At 48.5% G+C, this 18,831-nt stretch overlaps 1 protein-coding gene across 1 annotated transcript in view; it reads left to right on the forward strand.

Annotated features, from left to right (window-relative positions):
- Positions 1-18,831, forward strand: part of jag2b (jagged canonical Notch ligand 2b) — a 224,705-nt gene that overhangs the window by 163,484 nt on the left and 42,390 nt on the right. Inside the window, 7 exon segments of the mRNA XM_086004168.1 lie at positions 10,374-10,504; positions 11,630-11,749; positions 13,047-13,106; positions 13,109-13,159; positions 16,178-16,291; positions 17,819-17,932; positions 18,718-18,764. Of these exon segments, the coding sequence (XP_085860294.1) occupies positions 10,374-10,504; positions 11,630-11,749; positions 13,047-13,106; positions 13,109-13,159; positions 16,178-16,291; positions 17,819-17,932; positions 18,718-18,764 (637 nt within the window).

Raw genomic sequence — 18,831 nt, forward strand, 5'->3', positions numbered from 1 at the left:
GTGACCGAATGGAGTGAAGCGCTGCAGGGAGGACCTCCTGCCAGCGGGAGGTCGGAAGGCCCTTAGATTTTAGTGCTAAGAGGACTGCCTTCCAAACCGTCGCGTTCTCCCTTTCCACCTGGCCGTTCCCCCGGGGGTTGTAACTGGTGGTCCTGCTCGTGGCGATACCTCTTGTTAGCAGGTACTGCCGAAGTTCGTCGCTCATGAACGATGAGCCCCTGTCGCTATGTATATAGCTGGGGAACCCGAACAGAGCGAAGATGTCATTCAGACACTTGATGACCGTGGTACTGGTCATGTCTGGGCAAGGGATGGCAAAGGGGAAACGGGAGTACTCATCAACTATGTTGAGGAAGTACACATTGCGGTCAGCGGAGGGGAGGGGCCCTTTAAAATCGACGCTCAGGCGTTCGAAGGGGCGGGTGGCCTTGATCAGGCTTGCTCTGTCCGGCCTATAGAAGTGCGGTTTGCACTCGGCGCAGATTTGGCAGCTCTTGGTCATGGTCCTGACCTCCTCGATGGAGTAGGGCAGGTTACGGGATTTGATAAAATGGAAAAACCTGGTGACCCCCGGGTGGCAGAGGTCATTGTGGAGGGACTGCAGCCTATCACTCTGCGCGTTGGCGCATGTACCACGTGATAGGGCATCTGGGGGCTCATTGAGTTTCCCTGGCCGATACAAGATATCATAATTGTAGGTGGAGAGTTCGATTCTCCACCTCAAGATCTTGTCGTTCTTGATTTTACCCCTCTGCTTATTATTAAACATAAAAGCTACTGAACGCTGGTCAGTGAGCAGGGTAAATCGTTTCCCGGCCAGGTAATGCCTCCAGTGACGCACCGCTTCTACAATAGCCTGGGCCTCCTTTTCGACGGAGGAGTGTCTCGTCTCGGGGCCCTGGAGGGTCCTTGAGAAAAAGGCCACGGGTCTGCCCGCCTGGTTAAGGGTCGCGGCTAGGGCGAAGTCGGAGGCATCGCTCTCCACTTGGAAGGGGATGGACTCATCCACCGCGTGCATTGCGGCCTTCGCGATATCGTTCTTGATAAGAGTGAAGGCTGCACACGCCTCTGGTGTCAGGGGGAAGGAGGTGGCTTTGATGAGGGGCCTGGCTTTGTCTGCATAGAGGGGCACCCACTGGGCGTAGTAGGAGAAAAACCCCAGGCATCTCTTCAGTGCTTTTTGGCAGTGGGGAAGGGGTAGCTCCATTAGGGGGCGCATTCTGTCGGGGTCGGGCCCGATGACTCCGTTCTCCACCACGCAGCCGAGGATGGCCAGGCGCTTGGTGTGAAACATACATTTTTCTTTATTGTACGTTAGGTTCAGCCGTTGGGCCGTACGGAGGAAATTTGCTAGATTAACGTCGTGGTCCTGCTGGTCGTGGCCGCAGATGGTGACGTTATCCAAATAGGGGAAGGTTGCCCGCAGCGCGTTCTGGTCAACCATTCGGTCCATCTCCCTTTGGAAGACCGAAACCCCGTTGGTGACGCCGAAGGGGACCCTAAGGAAGTGGTAGAGGCGGCCGTTTGCCTCGAAGGCAGTATACTGGCGGTCCTCATGGCGGATGGGCAGCTGGTGGTACGCTGACTTAAGGTCGATGGTGGAGAATACTTTGTATTGCGCAATCTGATTGACCATATCAGATATGCGAGGGAGGGGGTACGCGTCCAGCTGGGTGTACCGGTTTATGGTTTGGCTGTAGTCGATTACCATGCGGCGTTTTGCAGTGGTTTTAACGACTACAACCTGGGCTCGCCGGGGCTAGTGCTACCTTCGATAATGCCCTCCTTCAAGAGCCGCTCCACCTCAGAGCTGATCAAAGCTCTGTCCCTGGCACTGTACCGCCTGCTTTTGGTAGCGATGGGTTTACAGTCGCGGGTGAGGTTAGCGAACAGGGGAGGGGGGGGGACTTTTAATGTGGAAAGGCTGCAGGTGGTTTGCAGCGGGCGATTTAAAAGTTGTTGGTTGCAGACTGTGAGTGGGGGGAGGGGTCCACCGTATGCTAGTGTGACACTCTTAAGGTGGCACTGAAAATCCAACCCTAGCAGGACGGCAGCGCAAAGACGGGGCAGGACTAGCAGTTTAAATTTTTGATATTCAGTGCCCCCTACTGACAGGGTCACCACACAGTAGCCGCTGATGTCCATTGACTGGGACTTGGACGCCATAGAAATGCGATGGTGCGTTGGCAGAATCGTGAGGGAGTGGCTACGTACCGTGTCGGGGTGGACGAAACTCTCTGTGCTCCCGCTGTCGATCAGGCAACTGGTGGCGCGGCCGTTTACCGCGATATCCATCATGGAGCTGGATAGATGGTGAGGGTGGCCTTGATCCAGCGTCACGGAGGCCAGTATGTGGCTTAGTGAGTCACTATAGTCATCCGCCGAGACGGTGGTCGGTTCCGGTGACGAAATGGCGGTTGAGTGCGTTGGATACGATGGCGGCGGATGCCATGCGGCCGGGGGTACACAAAATGGCGGATAAGATGGCTGCTCCCACGGCCCGCACGCTGCGCTGCTGGCTGGCTTCCCCTTGCAGGCGTTAGCGTAATGGCCTTTCTTCCCGCAGCCCGAGCAGGTAGCTGTCTTAGCTGGGCAGTGCGCTCTGGGATGTTTTAACTGGCCACAGAAATAGCATTTTTGGGCCTGGTTACTGGGCATCGAAGCAGTTCTTACCGGAGGCTGCTGTCTCGGTTGGGTCGCTGCAGCGGTTGGTGCCGGGGGCGGCGGTCCCGTGTCCCACGGTTTCGATTGCCATGTCTCGGCGCCGTTACGGGGGTATGCCTCGAGGTTTCGGTGGGCCTCCTCTAACGAGAGTGCAAGGGCAATGGCCGTCTTCAGGTCGGGTTCCTTGCTTTCTAGCAGTCTCTGCCGGGTGTGGTCTGACTGGAGGCCCCTGACGAAGGCATCACAGGCGAGTCCCTGCGCGTGCTCCACAGCCGTTACCGCTTTACAATCGCAGTCTCTGCAGAGTGCCAGTAGCGCCCGTGCAAATGCCCCTACCGATTCTCCCGGTTGCTGCCTGCGGGATCCCAAGAGGTGTCGGGCGTAAATTGTGTTCACTGGGCGCGTATATTGCCCTTTTAGTAGCTCGAGGGCCGCCACGTACGTATTAGAGTCCCGGATTAGCATATATACTTGATGGCTCACCTGGGCGGTCAAAATTTTCAGTTTGTGATCCTCCTCTGTAACCTGTGAGATTGCGAGGAAGGATTCAAAGCAGCTCAGCCAGTGTTCAAACTTGGCTGATGCACCCACATCTTGAGGGTCGAGGTCCAGGCGTGGTGGTCTGAGGGCTCTCAGCAATGTCTGCTGTATCCGTTGCTGTTGTTGCTCCTCAGGTGTCGCCATTTAACTTTTAGCTAATAAAATTGATACGCTTATCAATTACTTCATAAAAGGTGATGAGTCGAAGAAGAGATGATGAGTCGAAAGAAGAGATGAATAAGGCTTTTATTAGCTAAGAAGAGACCATGCTTCTTCGTGAGTGACTGAACAAGTCTGAACGAAACCCACACAGTGGTGGGTGGAGTCAGCTGAGGCATGCCTCCATACACAGCGCCACCCAGAGGTGGCAATATACAATACAGTGGTTTACCACAATTAGCTCCTTCGAAATAATGGCGTGGTCTTTTTTGCATCCGCATGAGATGGCAGATGGGGCCTCGGCTTAACGTCTCCCTCTGACTGAGGCAAAAGTACAACTGAATCGAGCTGTGTCGCAAACTGTGGGGAAAATAGAATACGAAAGTAAACTTGCAGCAAACATAGACAGACTGCAAAAGCTTTTATCGGTATATCAGGAGGAAAAGACTGGTAAAATCCCAAGTCGGTCCCTTGCAGTCCGATTCGGGAGAATATATAATGGAGAATAAGGAAATGGCAGACCAATTAAACTCATACTTTGGTTCTGTATTCACAAAGGAGGACACAAATAACCTCCCAGGAATATCGGCAAACATGGGGACTAATGAGAGGGAGGAGCTGACAGAAATTAGTATCTCTAGGGATATGGTGTTGGGTAAGTTGAGGGGACTGAAGGCCGACAAATCCCCGGGGCCTGATAAACTACATCCTAGGGTACTTAAGGAGGTGGCCCTGGAGATAGCAGATGCTCTAAGGATCATCTTCCGGAACTCCATTGACTCGGGAACAGTGCCCGTGGATTGGAGGGTAGCTAATGTTACCCCAATATTTAAAAAGGGGGGTAGAGAGAAAGCAGGGAATTATAGACCAGTAAGCCTTACATCGGTTGTGGGCAAAATGCTGGAGTCCATTATTAAGGATAAAATAGCGGAGCACTTGACAAATGGGGAAAGGATCGGACAGAGTCAACATGGATTTACAAAGGGTAAATCGTGTTTGACTAATCTGCTGGAATTTTTTGAGGAAGTAACTGGTAAAATAGATGGGGGAGAGCCAGTGGATGTGGTGTACCTTGACTTCCAGAAAGCATTCGATAAGGTTCCACACAAAAGATTATCATGCAAAATTAAGGCTCATGGAATTGGGGGCAAAGTATTAACGTGGATCGAGAACTGGCTGGCGGATAGAAAACAGAGAGTTGGAATAAACGGCTCGTTTTCGGAGTGGCAGGCAGTGACCAGCGGGGTGCCGCAAGGATCTGTCCTGGGACCCCAGCTGTTCACAATATATATAAATGATCTGGATCAGGGAATTGGATGCAATATTTCCAAATTCGCTGACGACACTAAACTAGGAGGAGGGGTGGGCTCTGATGATGTCAGGAGGCTACAGTGCGATTTGGACAGGTTGGGGGAATGGGCGGATACGTGGCAGATGCACTATAATGTGGATAAATGCGAGGTTATCCACTTTGGGGGTAAAAACAGGAGGGTAGATTATTATCTAAATGGCAATAGATTGGGAGATGGAGAAGTGCAGAGGGACCTGGGTGTTCTTGTGCACCAGTCACTGAAGGAGAGCATGCAGGTGCAACAGGCGATTAAGAAGGCAAATGGTATGTTGGCCTTCATATCAAGGGGGTTCGAGTATAGGAATAGGGATACCTTACTACAGCTGTACAAGGTGCTGGTGAGACCGCATCTGGAGTATTGTGTACAGTTTTGGTCGCCCCATCTGCGGAAGGATGTTCTTGCCATGGAAAGAGTGCAACGGCGATTCACCAGGCTGATACCTGGAATGGCGGGAATGACCTACGAAGAGAGATTAAATAGTTTGGGCTTGTACTCACTGGAGTTTAGAAGATTGAGAGGGGATCTCATCGAAACATATAAAATTATGGCAGGCCTGGACAGGCTGAATTCAGAGAGAATGTTTCCAATGGCCGGGGAGCACAGAACCAGGGGCCACAGTCTAAAAATAGCGGGCAAATCATTTAAAACAGAGATGAGGAAGAATTTCTTCACTCAAAGAGTGGTGAGCCTGTGGAATTCCCTGCCACAGAGGGCTGTGAAGGCTAATTCAATAAATATTTTCAAGAGAGAATTGGATATATTTCTGAAGGCTAAGGGGATTAAGGGTTACGGAGAAAAGGCGGGGACGGGGTACTGAACTGGTAAGATCAGCTATGATCTCATTGAATGGCGGAGCAGGCTCGAAGGGCCGAATGGCCTACTCCTGTTCCTATCTCTATGTAACTAAAATTCCAGCTAATACATTCCAACATTTGCACAGTGCAGTGTTCCTTCATTTACAGCAATCTTCTTGTCTCTGCTTGATGCAAACAGTTCATGCAACTCACTGCAAAACTGCACATTCCTGTTGCACTATGTTCCAGTAATCAGTGTTGTCCACTCGCCTGAATGTTGAGCGGTCCTGAAGCTTTAATGTTGAGCCCAGTAAGGAAAGTAACTGCCCCCCCCCCCCCCCCCCCAAGAAGAAAAAGCCTCCTTAATCTCTCCCATATTCTGTTAACCAGCACGACTGCTTATAAAACCAGCCCTAAACCTCTTTGAAGATTTAGTCCTTTCCCCCCTTTCTCTTTGACACTACTCCATCCCACTCTCAATAATGACACACCATGGATTGGTGAAGTGGTGTTCTACAGAACTTTTACTCAATATGTTGTACCTTTTTTACTTCATACTTTGAAGCTTCATGCCAGTGATGTAATAGAACAGGTGTAACTAGATGCCTCTGTGCTTGTAAACTACAGTACCATACATGGATAATGAATTATTTATTTTCTTTTTCTGTGACTGGTTGGAACGTAGGTTGGAAAGATGTTTACATAGAATTTACAGCCCAGAAACCGGCCGTTCAGCACATGTCCGTGCCGGTGTTTATGCTCCACACGAGCCTCCTCCCACCCCACTTCATCTCACCCCATCAGCATATCCTTCTATTCCTTTCTCCCTCATGTATTTATCTAGCTTCCTCTTAAATGCATCTATGCTAGTTGTTTCAGCCACCCTCTCTGGTAGCGAGTTCCACGTTCTAGCCACTCTCTGGGTAAAGATGTTTCTCCTCAATTCCCCATTAGATTTATTAGTGACTATTATATTTATGGCCCCTAGATTTGAACTCTTCCCGCCCCCCCCCCCCACACACACACACAAGTGGAAACATCTTCTGTACGTCTACCCTATCAAACCCCTTCAAAATTTTAAAGACCTCTATCGGGCCACTCCTCACCAAGGACTTCTGTAGAAAGCAGCCAAATGAACAGACCCACAGCACGACGGAGTCTTGATAGCAAAAGAAACCAGCTTCTGGTCAGCTGAGCGAATTGTTTGTGCATCATGGATTTGAACACGCGGATGAGAATTTTTCTAAATCAAGGTGTTGCCAGACCGGATAGAAGGATATATTGATGGGGTTAGATGAAGAGGGGTGGGAGGAGGCTCGTGTGGAGCATAAACACCGACACAGACCTTTTGGCCTGAATGGCCTGTTTCTGTGCTGTACATTCCATGTGTAAATTTATGTGGTTTTATCTTTGCGCCACACACCACACCCCAGAGGATAGGCAGCTCCTGATCTAGGGCCCTTGCCATAATCTTTATGCAGTCTGTTACTGACAGTGGCTGAAAAATATTTCCCTCCATTTCCCCCCCCCCCCCCCCCCCCTTTTGCTTTGTGCCTTTTTGCAAGTGGGATTGCAAAACTCCCCACATGAAGAATTTTGAGGTGCAACCGTTGGAAGAAAGATTTGTATTTTCTGCATTGCGTTGTCACTTTCTCAGAAACCTCTCCATTACATTGAATGGCAGTCACTCTACCTCTTTGACCAAGCTTTTGGTCATCTGTCCTAATATCTCCTTATGTGGCTTGGTGTCGATTCTTGTCTGATTACGCTCCTGTGAAGCGCCTTGGGTTGGTTTGCTACGTTAAAGACACTATGTAAGTAGTAGTGGTCTTCTGACTGGAGAGAAACCAACTGAGTGAGACTCTGGTCCATGAAGTGTTCAGGCAGGGTGTTTGAGCCATAAATATACTGTCCACTCCAAGTCTGGAAATCCTGCAGATTTGCTGGTGCTAGTTGTGAAGCATGGACAGGACTTCTCGCTCCCCCCCCCACCGCCCCCGGTGTTGGCTTACTGGCAACTCGGGTTTCCAGCAGAGACATGAATCTGTAATAACTCCGAGTCAGGGAGACAATGGCTCGGGCCACCGCGAGGCGTCCTAAAATAACTTTTCCCCAGAATAACGGTGAGACAGCTGTGATTTCAATCATTGCCAGCAACAAAAATAGCTGCTGCCTGCAACAATAGATGAAGTAACCTTTTACCAGATAGCCCCCTACTCCTGTCTCTGACAAGTCAGTAACAGTGTGTAAACTGGAGGAATTCTCTGCTCTTTGGGTGTTTTTCATTCCTAGTAGCACGCAGATAGAATGATACAGCACAGAAGGAGGCCGTTTGGCCCATCATGCCTGTGCCGACTCTTCGGAAGCGCTATCCAATTATGCTCTCATAATCCTGCCGAATTTTTCCCTTTCAAGTATATATCCAATTCTTTCATCTCCCCCTCTGGTTCTTTTGCCAATTTATCTTCAATCTGTGTCCTCTGGTTACCGACCCTCCTGCCAGTGGAAACAGTTTCTCGTAATCTACTCTCTCACTCTTCACAATCTTGAACTCCAGTAAGTCTCCCCTTGACCTTCTCTGCTCTAAGGAGAACAATCCCAGCTTCTCGAATCTCTCCACAAGATGGAATAACTTGCTCCTGTTTTGCTGCTTCATCTTCTATAGGGACCTGAAGCTGTAGAACGGGGAATGTTGACAGCATGTTTGAAGTATGCAAGAGTCAATGCGGGTCAATTTTCTGCAAAGTGTAGAGGGTTCAGAGCTAAGGTAGAAAGATGAGCCCTATTGGGGTGGAACGCTTGTAACTTCACGTTCCTCCCTCACTCTGCTCCCCACAATTTATATTAAACAAAATGGTTGGGATTCTGCTTTCCGCTGCTGATTTTGAAAACTCCCTACTTTGTAGCAATTAAAAGCGCTGTACAGCCACTGAAGTACTTTTCAGGGGAAATATCAAGAAAAACTGAGAGGAAACATCGAGAAAGACAGGGGAAACATTGAGAGAGAGGGGAAACATTGAGAGAGAGAGAGGGGAAACATTGAGAGAGAGAGAGAGAGGGGAAACATTGAGAGAGAGAGAGGGGGGAAACATTGAGAGAGAGAGAGAGGGGAAACATTGAGAGAGAGAGAGAGAGGGGAAACATTGAGAGAGAGAGAGAGAGAGAGGGGAAACCTCGAGAGAGACCAAGATGGAAACATCGAGAAAGACTGAGGGGGCACTTTATTTATTTAATTTTATTAATTAATTAAATTTATTTAATTATAAGTTGAGTTCCTCACGATGCTCTCCCAGTGCGGCCACCCTGTAACCAGAGATTATTCTAGAAGCCTGGGTAGAAATATCAATGTAATTACTGTAGAAATTACTTTTTTTACATTATTGCTTGTTCATTTTATGTGCTGTCTTTTTGTGTCTTTATTTTATGTCTGCTTTATTTATATTTAAAGTATGTATGCGTGTATATGTCGGTATGTGTTTTTTTTTTAAGATGGCTGCCGTCCTTGCGAGCTCCGTGCGTACCAGGCAGCTCAGTGTTCTTGCTGCTTGGTGCTCTCGGCTCGTCAAGAGAAAAGCATTTCACTGATTAGATTACACTTGTATTTAGTTATGTGACCAATAAAATTGAAATTGAAAATTGTAATGTAGGAAATGCGGCAGCCAATTTGCGCACAGCAAGCTCCCACAAAGTGGCTGCTGTATTTCCTACATTACAACAGCGACTACACTTCAACCAAAAAAAAGTGTTGAAGCTAAAGGCGCTATATAAATGTAAGTCTGTCTTTTCACATCACCAGCTGACTGGAAGCTGGCTTCCAAATCTCTCTTTAAATTCATTCCTGGGATGTGGGTATCACTGGCAAGGCCAGCATTTGTTGCCCTTGAGAAGGTGGTGGTGCGCTGCCGCCTTGAACTGCTGCAGCCCGTGTGGTGAATGTGCTCAGTAACAGTTTTGATACAACCGAGTGGCTTTATAGGCCACTTCAAAGGGTAGTTAAGAGTTAACCACATTGATGTGGGACTGGAGTCGCATATAGGACCGGAACGGATAAGGACAGCAGATTTCCTTCCCTAAAGGACATTAGTGAACCTGTTGGGATTTTCTAACAATCCAAATTCATTTTTTAAACTGAATTCAAATTCTCACTGTCCATGGTGGGATTTGAAGTTTAGGCTTCTGGATTACTAGTGCAGTAACATAACCACTGCACTGCTGTAGCCGTGTAATAAGAGATCAAGCATCTGAGTCCTTTTAATGATCTCTGGGTGAGATGACCATTTACTGTTGGTTGTGGCTACAGTGGCCTTGCACCAACTTGGAACTCTATGAAGCCTTCTCTAAGTTAATGTCACTTCAGAACCTTGTGGCCTGTTAACCGGGGATGATCATTCTGTGCTGGACTGAGACTTCGGTCCTGGAGGACTCCGAGTAGTGCCAGGCCCCCACCTGAGGGCAGACGGGGCCTCGGTTTAACGTCTTATTTGAAAGATGGCACCACTGATGATGCAGCACTCCCTCAGTACCGCACTGGCAGTGGGGCTTGAATCGACGACCTACTGACTGAGGCGAGAGTGCACTGAGCCACGGCCAGTGTTCCGGTTAAGCTGCGCAGCGGTCTGGAGCTCCCGTGCAGGCCGCTCGCCGGCTTTGCAATAGTAATGACCACGCATGCGTGAAAAATTGAATGGGCCGCGCAGCCAGTTGAAGGGCCCGCGCACCAAAAAAAAAATTACAGGGCACATTGGCCACAGCTGATACCTAAGCAGTTAGTGACGTGACTGAGTGCAGTGGCTTGAAGCTACTTCGTGTCTTGCTTTTTCTCCGTATGCAAAGCATTAATCGTATTTCATCCCTGTCTTTTCAGGTGTCTGTATGGATGGCAAGGGCAGTTCTGTGATGAGTGCGTCCCATACCCAGGCTGTGTCCATGGGACTTGCGTAGAGCCATGGAAGTGCAACTGTGAAACCAACTGGGGTGGCCTGCTCTGCAACAAAGGTACGTCTGCAACAAAACACCTTGACTTCGGAAGCTGTACAATAATAGTGTGGGGAGGGGTGCTGATTTATACAGTGAGTGCACCAACCAGAGCATGTTGAACACTCCCCTGATGTGTCTCTTTGTACATCAGGAAAGAATTTGTGTGTTTATGTAGGCATGTACTGAAAGCTGTGGTGTATTCGGGGCTCTGTCTACAGTGATGGTGTCTAAAACTAGGGGTCACAAATGAGATAGTCGCCGATAGATCCAATACGGAATTCAGGAAAAACTTCTTTACCCAGAGAGTGGTGAGAATGTGGAACTCACTACTACAGGGAGTAGTTGAGGCGAGCAGCATAGATGCATTTAAGGAGAAGCTAGATAAATACATGAGGGAGAAAGGAATCGAATGGGCAGCACGGTGGCATAGTGGTTAGCACTGTTGCCTCACAGCGCCAGGGACCCGGGTTCGAATCCGGCCTCGGGTGACTGTCTGTGTGGAGTTTGCACATTCTCCCCGTGTTTGCGTGGGTTTCCTCCGGGTGCTCCGGTTTCCTCCCACAGTCCAAAGATGTGCGGGTTAGGTTGATTGGCTATGATAAATTGACCCTTAATGTTAGGGGGATTAAATACGTGGGGTTACGGGGATAGGGTGGGATATGTGTTGGTGTAGGGGTTACGGGAATCGGGTGGTATATGTGTCGGTGCAGGCTCGATGGGCCGAAATGGCCTCTATCTGCACTGTGGGGTTTCTGTGATTTCTGTGATATGCTGATAGGGTTAAATGAAGTAGGGTGGGAGCAGGCTCGTGTTTTCTCCATGTTAAGCACCCTCTAGTGGGGTCAGCATATCCAGTGTGATATGCTGACTGCTGTAATAGTGACTTCAATGTTTAAGAACGGGGTTTGGCTCGTCAAAGGACAGTTTAAAAGAAACACTATTTGTAGTCCTTGTGAAGATTGAACTATGTGACTGGCTGGTCAATGATTGATTGAGCTCTGGTTGCCCTGGATCAATGACAAGTCGTCACTTGTTCACAGACCCAGCTGGATGTCTGGTATCTCAGCCTCGGGGCTTCAGTGTGTGTACATGGCTTTTGTGTCCAACCTTTTAACTCGAACCAATTCTTTTTAATTCCTGAAGACTTGAATTACTGTGGGACACACCACCCCTGTATTAATGGAGGGACCTGTATGAACACAGAGCCTGACGAATACCAGTGCGTCTGTCCTGAAGGCTATTCTGGCAAGACCTGTCACATCGGTAAGTGTGCGATGTACTGTAGCTACGTGGCTACCTCTACTTCCACGTATAGTGAGAGGCTCTTAGTTTTGGTAACATGACTTATCCAGAGGTGCCGTTCTATTGGTCCTGTGTTTGAGCAGGACCGTATTGTATTGGTAGGCTAATTGACAGTTGTTCTTGGGGAAGGAGAGAGAGACTTTATGGAATGTCTAATCCTGTTGTCCCCACACACGTTTTCCAGCAAAGGCGATGTAAGCGATCGGGAACAGGATGTCTGTCCGATTTTTTTTTTTCTCTCGCCCTCTCTCCCTCAATCCCCCCCTCCCAAAAAAAAAAAATGCCATTAGGATGCTCGGACATTGCAGCGTGACCATGGGGTAAAAAAGCTGGATCATTGCAGATTGAGCGACTGTAACTGGGATCTTGCTGACGTGTATGGCTCGGTGCAACACCTACAACAACAGCTTGCATTTATAGAACCTTTAATTAATGTAGTCCCAAGGCGCTACACAGGAGCGCTTTCAGGCAAATTTGACGTCGAGCCACATGAGATATTAGGACAGGTGACTAAAAGCTTGGTCAAAGACGTAGGTTTACGGGTGACTTAAAGGATGAGAGCGAGGCGGAGAGATTTAGGGAAGGAATGTCGGAGCTTAGGGCCCAGGCAGCTGAAGGCACAGACACCAATGGTGGGGCGATTAAAATTGGGGCTGCACGAGAGCCCAGAATTGGAGGGGTGGAGGAGGTTAGAGATAGGGAGGGGCATTTATCCATTGAGTCAATGGGAGAGGAGACCCAGAATTTAGGCCTATTAGCAGAAGAACCATGGGGAAAGTTAGAAATGTTTTCACACACAGGGTTATTAGAACATGGAATGCTTTAGCACAAAGGGCTGTTGTGTAGTGATTGTAACATTTATAAGGGAATTGGATAAGTATTTGGAAAGACAAATTTAGAACAGTGAGGACAAGGAAATGAGGTTAGAATCGGCTCTTGTTGAAGAGCTAACTAACACAAGCACGGTTGACAAATGGCCTCCTTCTGTGCTGTAATTTAAATAGACAGACTCCGATTCAGACCTTGCATTGCTCCTCTGTAACTCCACTTTGGAACCAGAGTTCCTGCCTGTGGCGACTGGCCCTATACAATGTGACCTCTGGGTTTTAAGCCATAAATGTCCTTTTTTGAGAAGGCGGCATCGGTCAGAATTGGGGAAAATGGGCCTGGGTTTGACGTGGTTTGGATGGGGAAGGGTTCTTTATCCGTGTTTGAGTTTGACTCTAACTCTGCCTCCTTGACCGTTGTCTGTTTCCAGCCGAGCATGCTTGCGTATCCAACCCGTGTGCAAATGGAGGAACCTGCCACGAGATCCCATCCGGTTCGAGTGTCACTGTCCTTCGGGTTGGAATGGGACAACCTGTGCAATTGGTAGGTTACTATGGTTACAGTCGGAAATGGGTGTGCTAAGTGGGGTAAAAAATGGAAATGATTTGGAGGTTGGTAGGTTCAAAATGAGTTTGTGCAGCCACTGACATCAATCTGCATTTCCCTATAATTCCTATGTAGATTTTAGCAAATACACTATATTGAGAATAACTGCTGTGCAGGATCAGGTTACTGAGGCAATCTGTCATCCATTCATTGTTCCCATAAATAAAGAACATTTATTCTGCGATCATCCCCCCCCCCCCCCCCCCCCCCCCCCCTTGGAGAGCCTCCCCATCAGTATCCTTTCCTAAAGCTTTGGTTTGGAAAGGACCATGAATAACACAACACTGAGGAGGGGGAATTATCTGAGATATTGTTGCAATTGGAGAATGTTGATGACTTTATTGGGGGAACTACATGAGATGCTGAGTCTGATGGTGCAAGGGGCACCCTCTGGACAGCACTTAGAGGTCACCTACTCCAGAGAGAGCTCATTGGACAGTACCAAGGGATTGCCAACTCCCAGGCACACTCATTGGACGGCAGCAGGGAGTTACGCCTCCTGGCAGCGCCACTGGATATCGGAGTTGGGAACCCCGAGGGAGCTAGGCTGAACACTATATTTTCACTCCATACATTCTGCTTACTTGCGCTGAATGTAGAGAATTGAAGAGGTGCATTTTCTGAAAGAATAGCCCGTGCTCAGGGTGGTATGATGCCAGACTTGTTTGAGTCAATGGGCAGCATCTCAGGGTGGTGGGCACACGTTTGGTTCTCCACTCCCCATTCCAACATGAGAGGGGGCAAATGGAGACCAGGGATTGGGTGGGTTGGGGAGGGGCAGAGGATGAAGGACAAGTTGATCCCAGGATGCTATTGTGCATTTCCACGTACCTCCATTTAAAGAAGCTTAAGCAGAAGTTTGAGGGTCATCTTGCCTCTTTGGTTGCTACCTTGACTTAAAGCTGGCATCCTAGGGCCTGAGGTTAATGATTGACTACTGATAATTCAACTCCTTACACTGTGGTCCCCCTCAATCAGGTGTCCGGTACTTATCTGTCCTTTCACCCTACAGGACTGTACTTGTCCTTTATTTGCCATCTCCCAGTGATGGTATGCTGATTCTGGTTAATGACAGATGGAGAGAGCACTTGGAGAGGGTGGGGGGGGAAAAAAGGGGCAGAAAATCATGTCCTGCATCTTTTTTTGTAAAAGTTGCCTTTTGGAAGCTTTTTATTGCGACAACACTGGTCGAATTCTCACAGTTGCATTCTGTTGGGAGTTGTACATGTTCGAAGGTCGGTCCTGCCCATTGAGCAGGTTTTCTGTGAAAGCATTGGCATCCATTATATGGGCATCCAGTTCTGGGTGGTGTCTGTGGTGACATGGTGGACCGCTACCTTTTCATTGAGAAGGGAGGTGTCTCCCAATCTGGTTGACAGACCCCTCGGAATGATTTTTGGCCACGAGTGATGCGAGGTTCAAGGCAACCCAAGAAAGTGAGACGAGGTAGGGAAAAATATTTGGATAACGGGTAGGCCTTGACCACCTTCCTTCTATTGTTAAATACCTACGCATTACAGAATTGTAATTCTACAAAGAAATGATAAAGAAAACACACCACCATCTCCAAGTCTCACACCATCCTGACTTGGAAGTATATCGCCGTTCCTTCATCGTCGCTGGGTCAAAATCCTGCAACTCCCTCCCTAGCAGCACTCTGGGAGCACCTTCACCACACGGACTGCAGCGGTTCAAGAAGGCGGCTCACCAGCACCTTCTCGAGGGCAATTAGGAATGGGCAATAAATGCTGGCCTTGCCAGCGACGCCCACATCCCATGAATGAATAAATAAAACATTAAAAAATTACATAGTACTTTATCAGGTCCCTCAAATGTCCCAAAGCACTTTGCCTACAATTGATCACTTTGAAATACAGTGGACTGTTAATTAGGCAAACATGGCAGCCCATTTGCACACAGCAAATCCCAAAAATGGAGAATCGGTTTGTTTCCAGTGGTGTTGGCTAAAGGAGGAATGTTGGCCACGACACCGGGAGGACTCTTGCTGTTCCTCTTCAAATAATACCATAGCGCTGAAATGGGGAACAAGGCCTTGGTTTAACATCTCACCCCGAGGTTGACGATGCAGTGCTCCCTCCGAGCCGCATTGGACTGTCAGACAGAGCGTGCTCAATCCCCTGGAGCTGGCTGGAATCCACAGTCGACTGAGCGGAGTGCCACAACTGACACTCGCATGCGAGTGACTCTGGAGTAATGAACTGAAGATATGGTGAAGCACCTTACTGATCCTTAAATTCAGGGCCGACGTGTGTCATTGTCCCTAATTTCCCGAAATGTCGCATGCTCACTCCCTCCAAGCGATCATTTCTCTTCAGTTTGGTGATGGGCAGTTTGTGTAGTGTGGAGGTTGAGTTGTATTCCAAGATTCAAAGATGTGATTGCACTAGAGAGGTTACAGAGAAGATTTACTAGGATGTTGCCTGGGCTGGGGAATTTTAGCTACGAGTGAAGATTGTTTAGGCTGGGGTTGTTTTCTCTGGAACAGAGCAGGCTGAGGAGAGAATTAATTGAGGTGTATAAAATTGAGGGGCCTAGATAGAGTGGAGGAAGGACCTATTTCCCTTAGCAGAGAGGTCAATAACCAGGGGGCATAGATTTAAAGTAATTGGTAGAAGGATTAGAGGGGAGTTGAGGGGAACTTTTTTCACCCAGAGGGTGGTGGGGGTCTGGAACTCACTGCCTGAAAGGGTGGTAGAGGCAGAAACCCTCATCGCATTTAAAAAGTACTTGGATGTGCACCTGAAGTGCCGTAACTATTTATTTTGGCCGGCACAGACACGATGGGCTGAATGGCCTACTTCTGTGCTGTAAATTTCTGATTCTATGATTGGAGGAAAGCTGTGCCTATGGTGTATAACCTAATGTTTTGTAATAATCTTTGAGCAGTAATTATTTCAGTTTCTACATTATTAATACTCTTGTCTGTCTCTACAGATATAAACGAATGTGTGTCCAATCCTTGTGCACACGGTGGGACTTGTATCGATCGTGTTAATGGGTTTGAGTGCATCTGCCCACAGCAGTGGATTGGGAAGACCTGCCAGCTGGGTAAGCAGCTTCATGCAGGCTTCTGCTCGTAAACGGTTCGAGACTGAATAAATGGATTTTGTAGATCGTCTCTTGCCAGCAGGGCTCGTGGCTACAGCTAATATTCTTAATAGGCGGGTTAAATGGAGTTGAGGAGCAGGTCAGTCTTGATCTGATGGAATGGCGGGACAGGCTCAATGGCCTACTCCTGCTCCTAAGAGCATAGGGCCTGCTGCGCAATCATTCCAGCTCTTGAAAGCAGTCAGGAGGGGTTGGGGTGGAACCTGAAGGGGTGGCGTTTGGCATTGATGGGGTTGGCATTGCTTCAGTCTGGTGCCCTGTTGGTGGTGGTGCTGAATTTCTGTGCTGAAGCCTAAATTCACTAACTTCTGTTTTTAATTGTGGTGATTGCTGTACGCGGTGGGGGGGGGGGGGGCGGGGGGTGGAATAATATAATCTGCTATGGTGACCGGGAAAATGGTTGAGACGAGAATGTATTAATATCAGTGAGCAGGCACCCGACCCTGTAATAAATTTCAAGTGTTTTCTTTGGGTGGGAATCTTGCAGATATCAGTGAGTCTTGTAGCCTGTGCATTGCAGGAGAAACCTACGCTCCTGCATTAGCACGCCTGGGCCTCATCTCATTTGGTAATTTTATTCTGAAGATTTTCAGTTATTTTCCCGTTGGAAACCATTTCCCCCTCTTTCCCCAGCATCTTCCAATGGCCAAGTTGCTAAAAGTACTCTGATCCGTGAAGGTCCCAGGTTTCGATGCCGAGATAGCTGCTCTTGGCTAGAACTAGGTCGTTCAGGGGTGATGTCAGGAAGCACTTTTTCCACGCAAAGGGTAGTGGAAATCTGGAACTATCTCCTCTCAAAAAGCTGTTGAGTCTGGGGGACAATTGAAAATTTCAAGACTTGAGATCGATAGATTTTTGTTGGGTAAGGCTATTAAAGGTTATGGAGCAAAGGTGGGTTGATGGAGTTAAGCTACAGATCAGTCATGACCTAATTGAATGGCGGGACAGGCTCGAGGGACTGAATGGCCTCCTCCTGTTCCTGAGACAGCAGCAGGGTTTGAGCGGAGTTTTGTGATCCCCCTATGTCCAGGTATTTTTTTTCCCCTCGTGTGTGCTGCCAGTCTCCGATGCTTTGCTCTGTTATCACTGGGGTCTCTGAGCCCACCATCGTGGGTGCGAGGAGTCGGTGGAGGTGTGGAGCTTGCATCCTCTTGCACTCTGAGCTCATTGATCTGGGCAGAGCAGTGCATGGGTGCTACTGACTAGGGAAAGTTGTCACATGGTCAAGCAAGCTTAACAGATATAGCCGCAAACTGAACCTAGCCTCGAATACTAGTGATATCTCTGCATGTGTTCATTTTATACAATGTGACGAGATGAAGTAGGTTCTTTTTAATGAATACATGTTTGGGTCTTTCTCCAGCTAATCTTGCATGGTTTTTAAGCTGCGGTTGCTGACTATTTCTTTTTCTCTCTCCTCTCTTTCGCTCTCTCTCTCTCTTTCTCTCCATCTCTCTCCTTTCACAGATGCTAATGAATGTGAGGTGGAGCCTTGCGTTCATGCTTACTCTTGCAGAAATTTGATTGGTGGATATTACTGTGACTGCCTCCCGGGATGGTCTGGACAGAACTGTGACGTCCGTCAGTATTCCCTTTATATTTTTGTGTACATGAAAATACATGTGTACAGTTTTGATGTGTTGCGTTAATAATTGGCTGGCATTTTTCGAGGATTTTGCGCCAGCGACAATATATGTCCAAGTCGGGATGGTGTGAGACTCGGAAACGTGGAGGTGGTGGTATTCCCATGTACCTGCTGCCCTTGTCCTTCTAGGTGGTGGAGGTCGTGGGTTTGGGAGGTGCCAGTCCAAGTCTCAGTTTGGTAGCTGTTGGGGTTGCTAGTAGTCTGTGGGTGTCGGCGGGGAGGGGTTAGAGGAAAGGATCGGAGTCTTGTGTGATGGCTTCCACTGCCCAGTGACCTGACATATTTTCTGCTCTCCACCTAGCCTCGCACATGGAGAGTGCCTAAGCGGGTGGTGAGGTCCCGGAGGGCTGCCAGGAGTCCCCATGTACGCCAGCGCTTGCAGGAGGGGAGGTGGGGTAAACTGGAGAGAAGAAAAGCTGCCCTGTGGCTGTGTCTGAATTAGGAACGTTGTGGGTTACAGTAGCAGGGAAGGAGCGGTGAAAGCAGGAAAACTCCAGATCCTCTCGCAGTTAAACGGAGGGGATTCCGCTGCAGACGAGTTGCGAGTAGCCATGGGCCTGCACATGAGACTCGTGTTTTTGTTAGTGCTGCTGTCCGATTTTGATATGGGAAGGCACGGGGAATGAAAAGAACAAGCTCAAACCAGTGCATCAGATTGCAGGCCCTTATGTGATGTCCTTTTAAGTTAGTGTGTGTAATTATGGACTTGTTGCTTCTTTAGATGTTGATAACTGCCATGGACAGTGCCAGAATGGAGCAACGTGCAAGGTATGAAAATGGATTGTTTTAAATAGAAATACATAGAATGTATAGCACAGAAACCGGTCATTCGGCC

Source organism: Somniosus microcephalus, chromosome 12, assembly GCF_052327205.1.
Source record: "Somniosus microcephalus isolate GS21.2 chromosome 12, FLI_Smic_1.0, whole genome shotgun sequence".
Taxonomy (NCBI): Eukaryota; Metazoa; Chordata; class Chondrichthyes; order Squaliformes; family Somniosidae; genus Somniosus; species Somniosus microcephalus.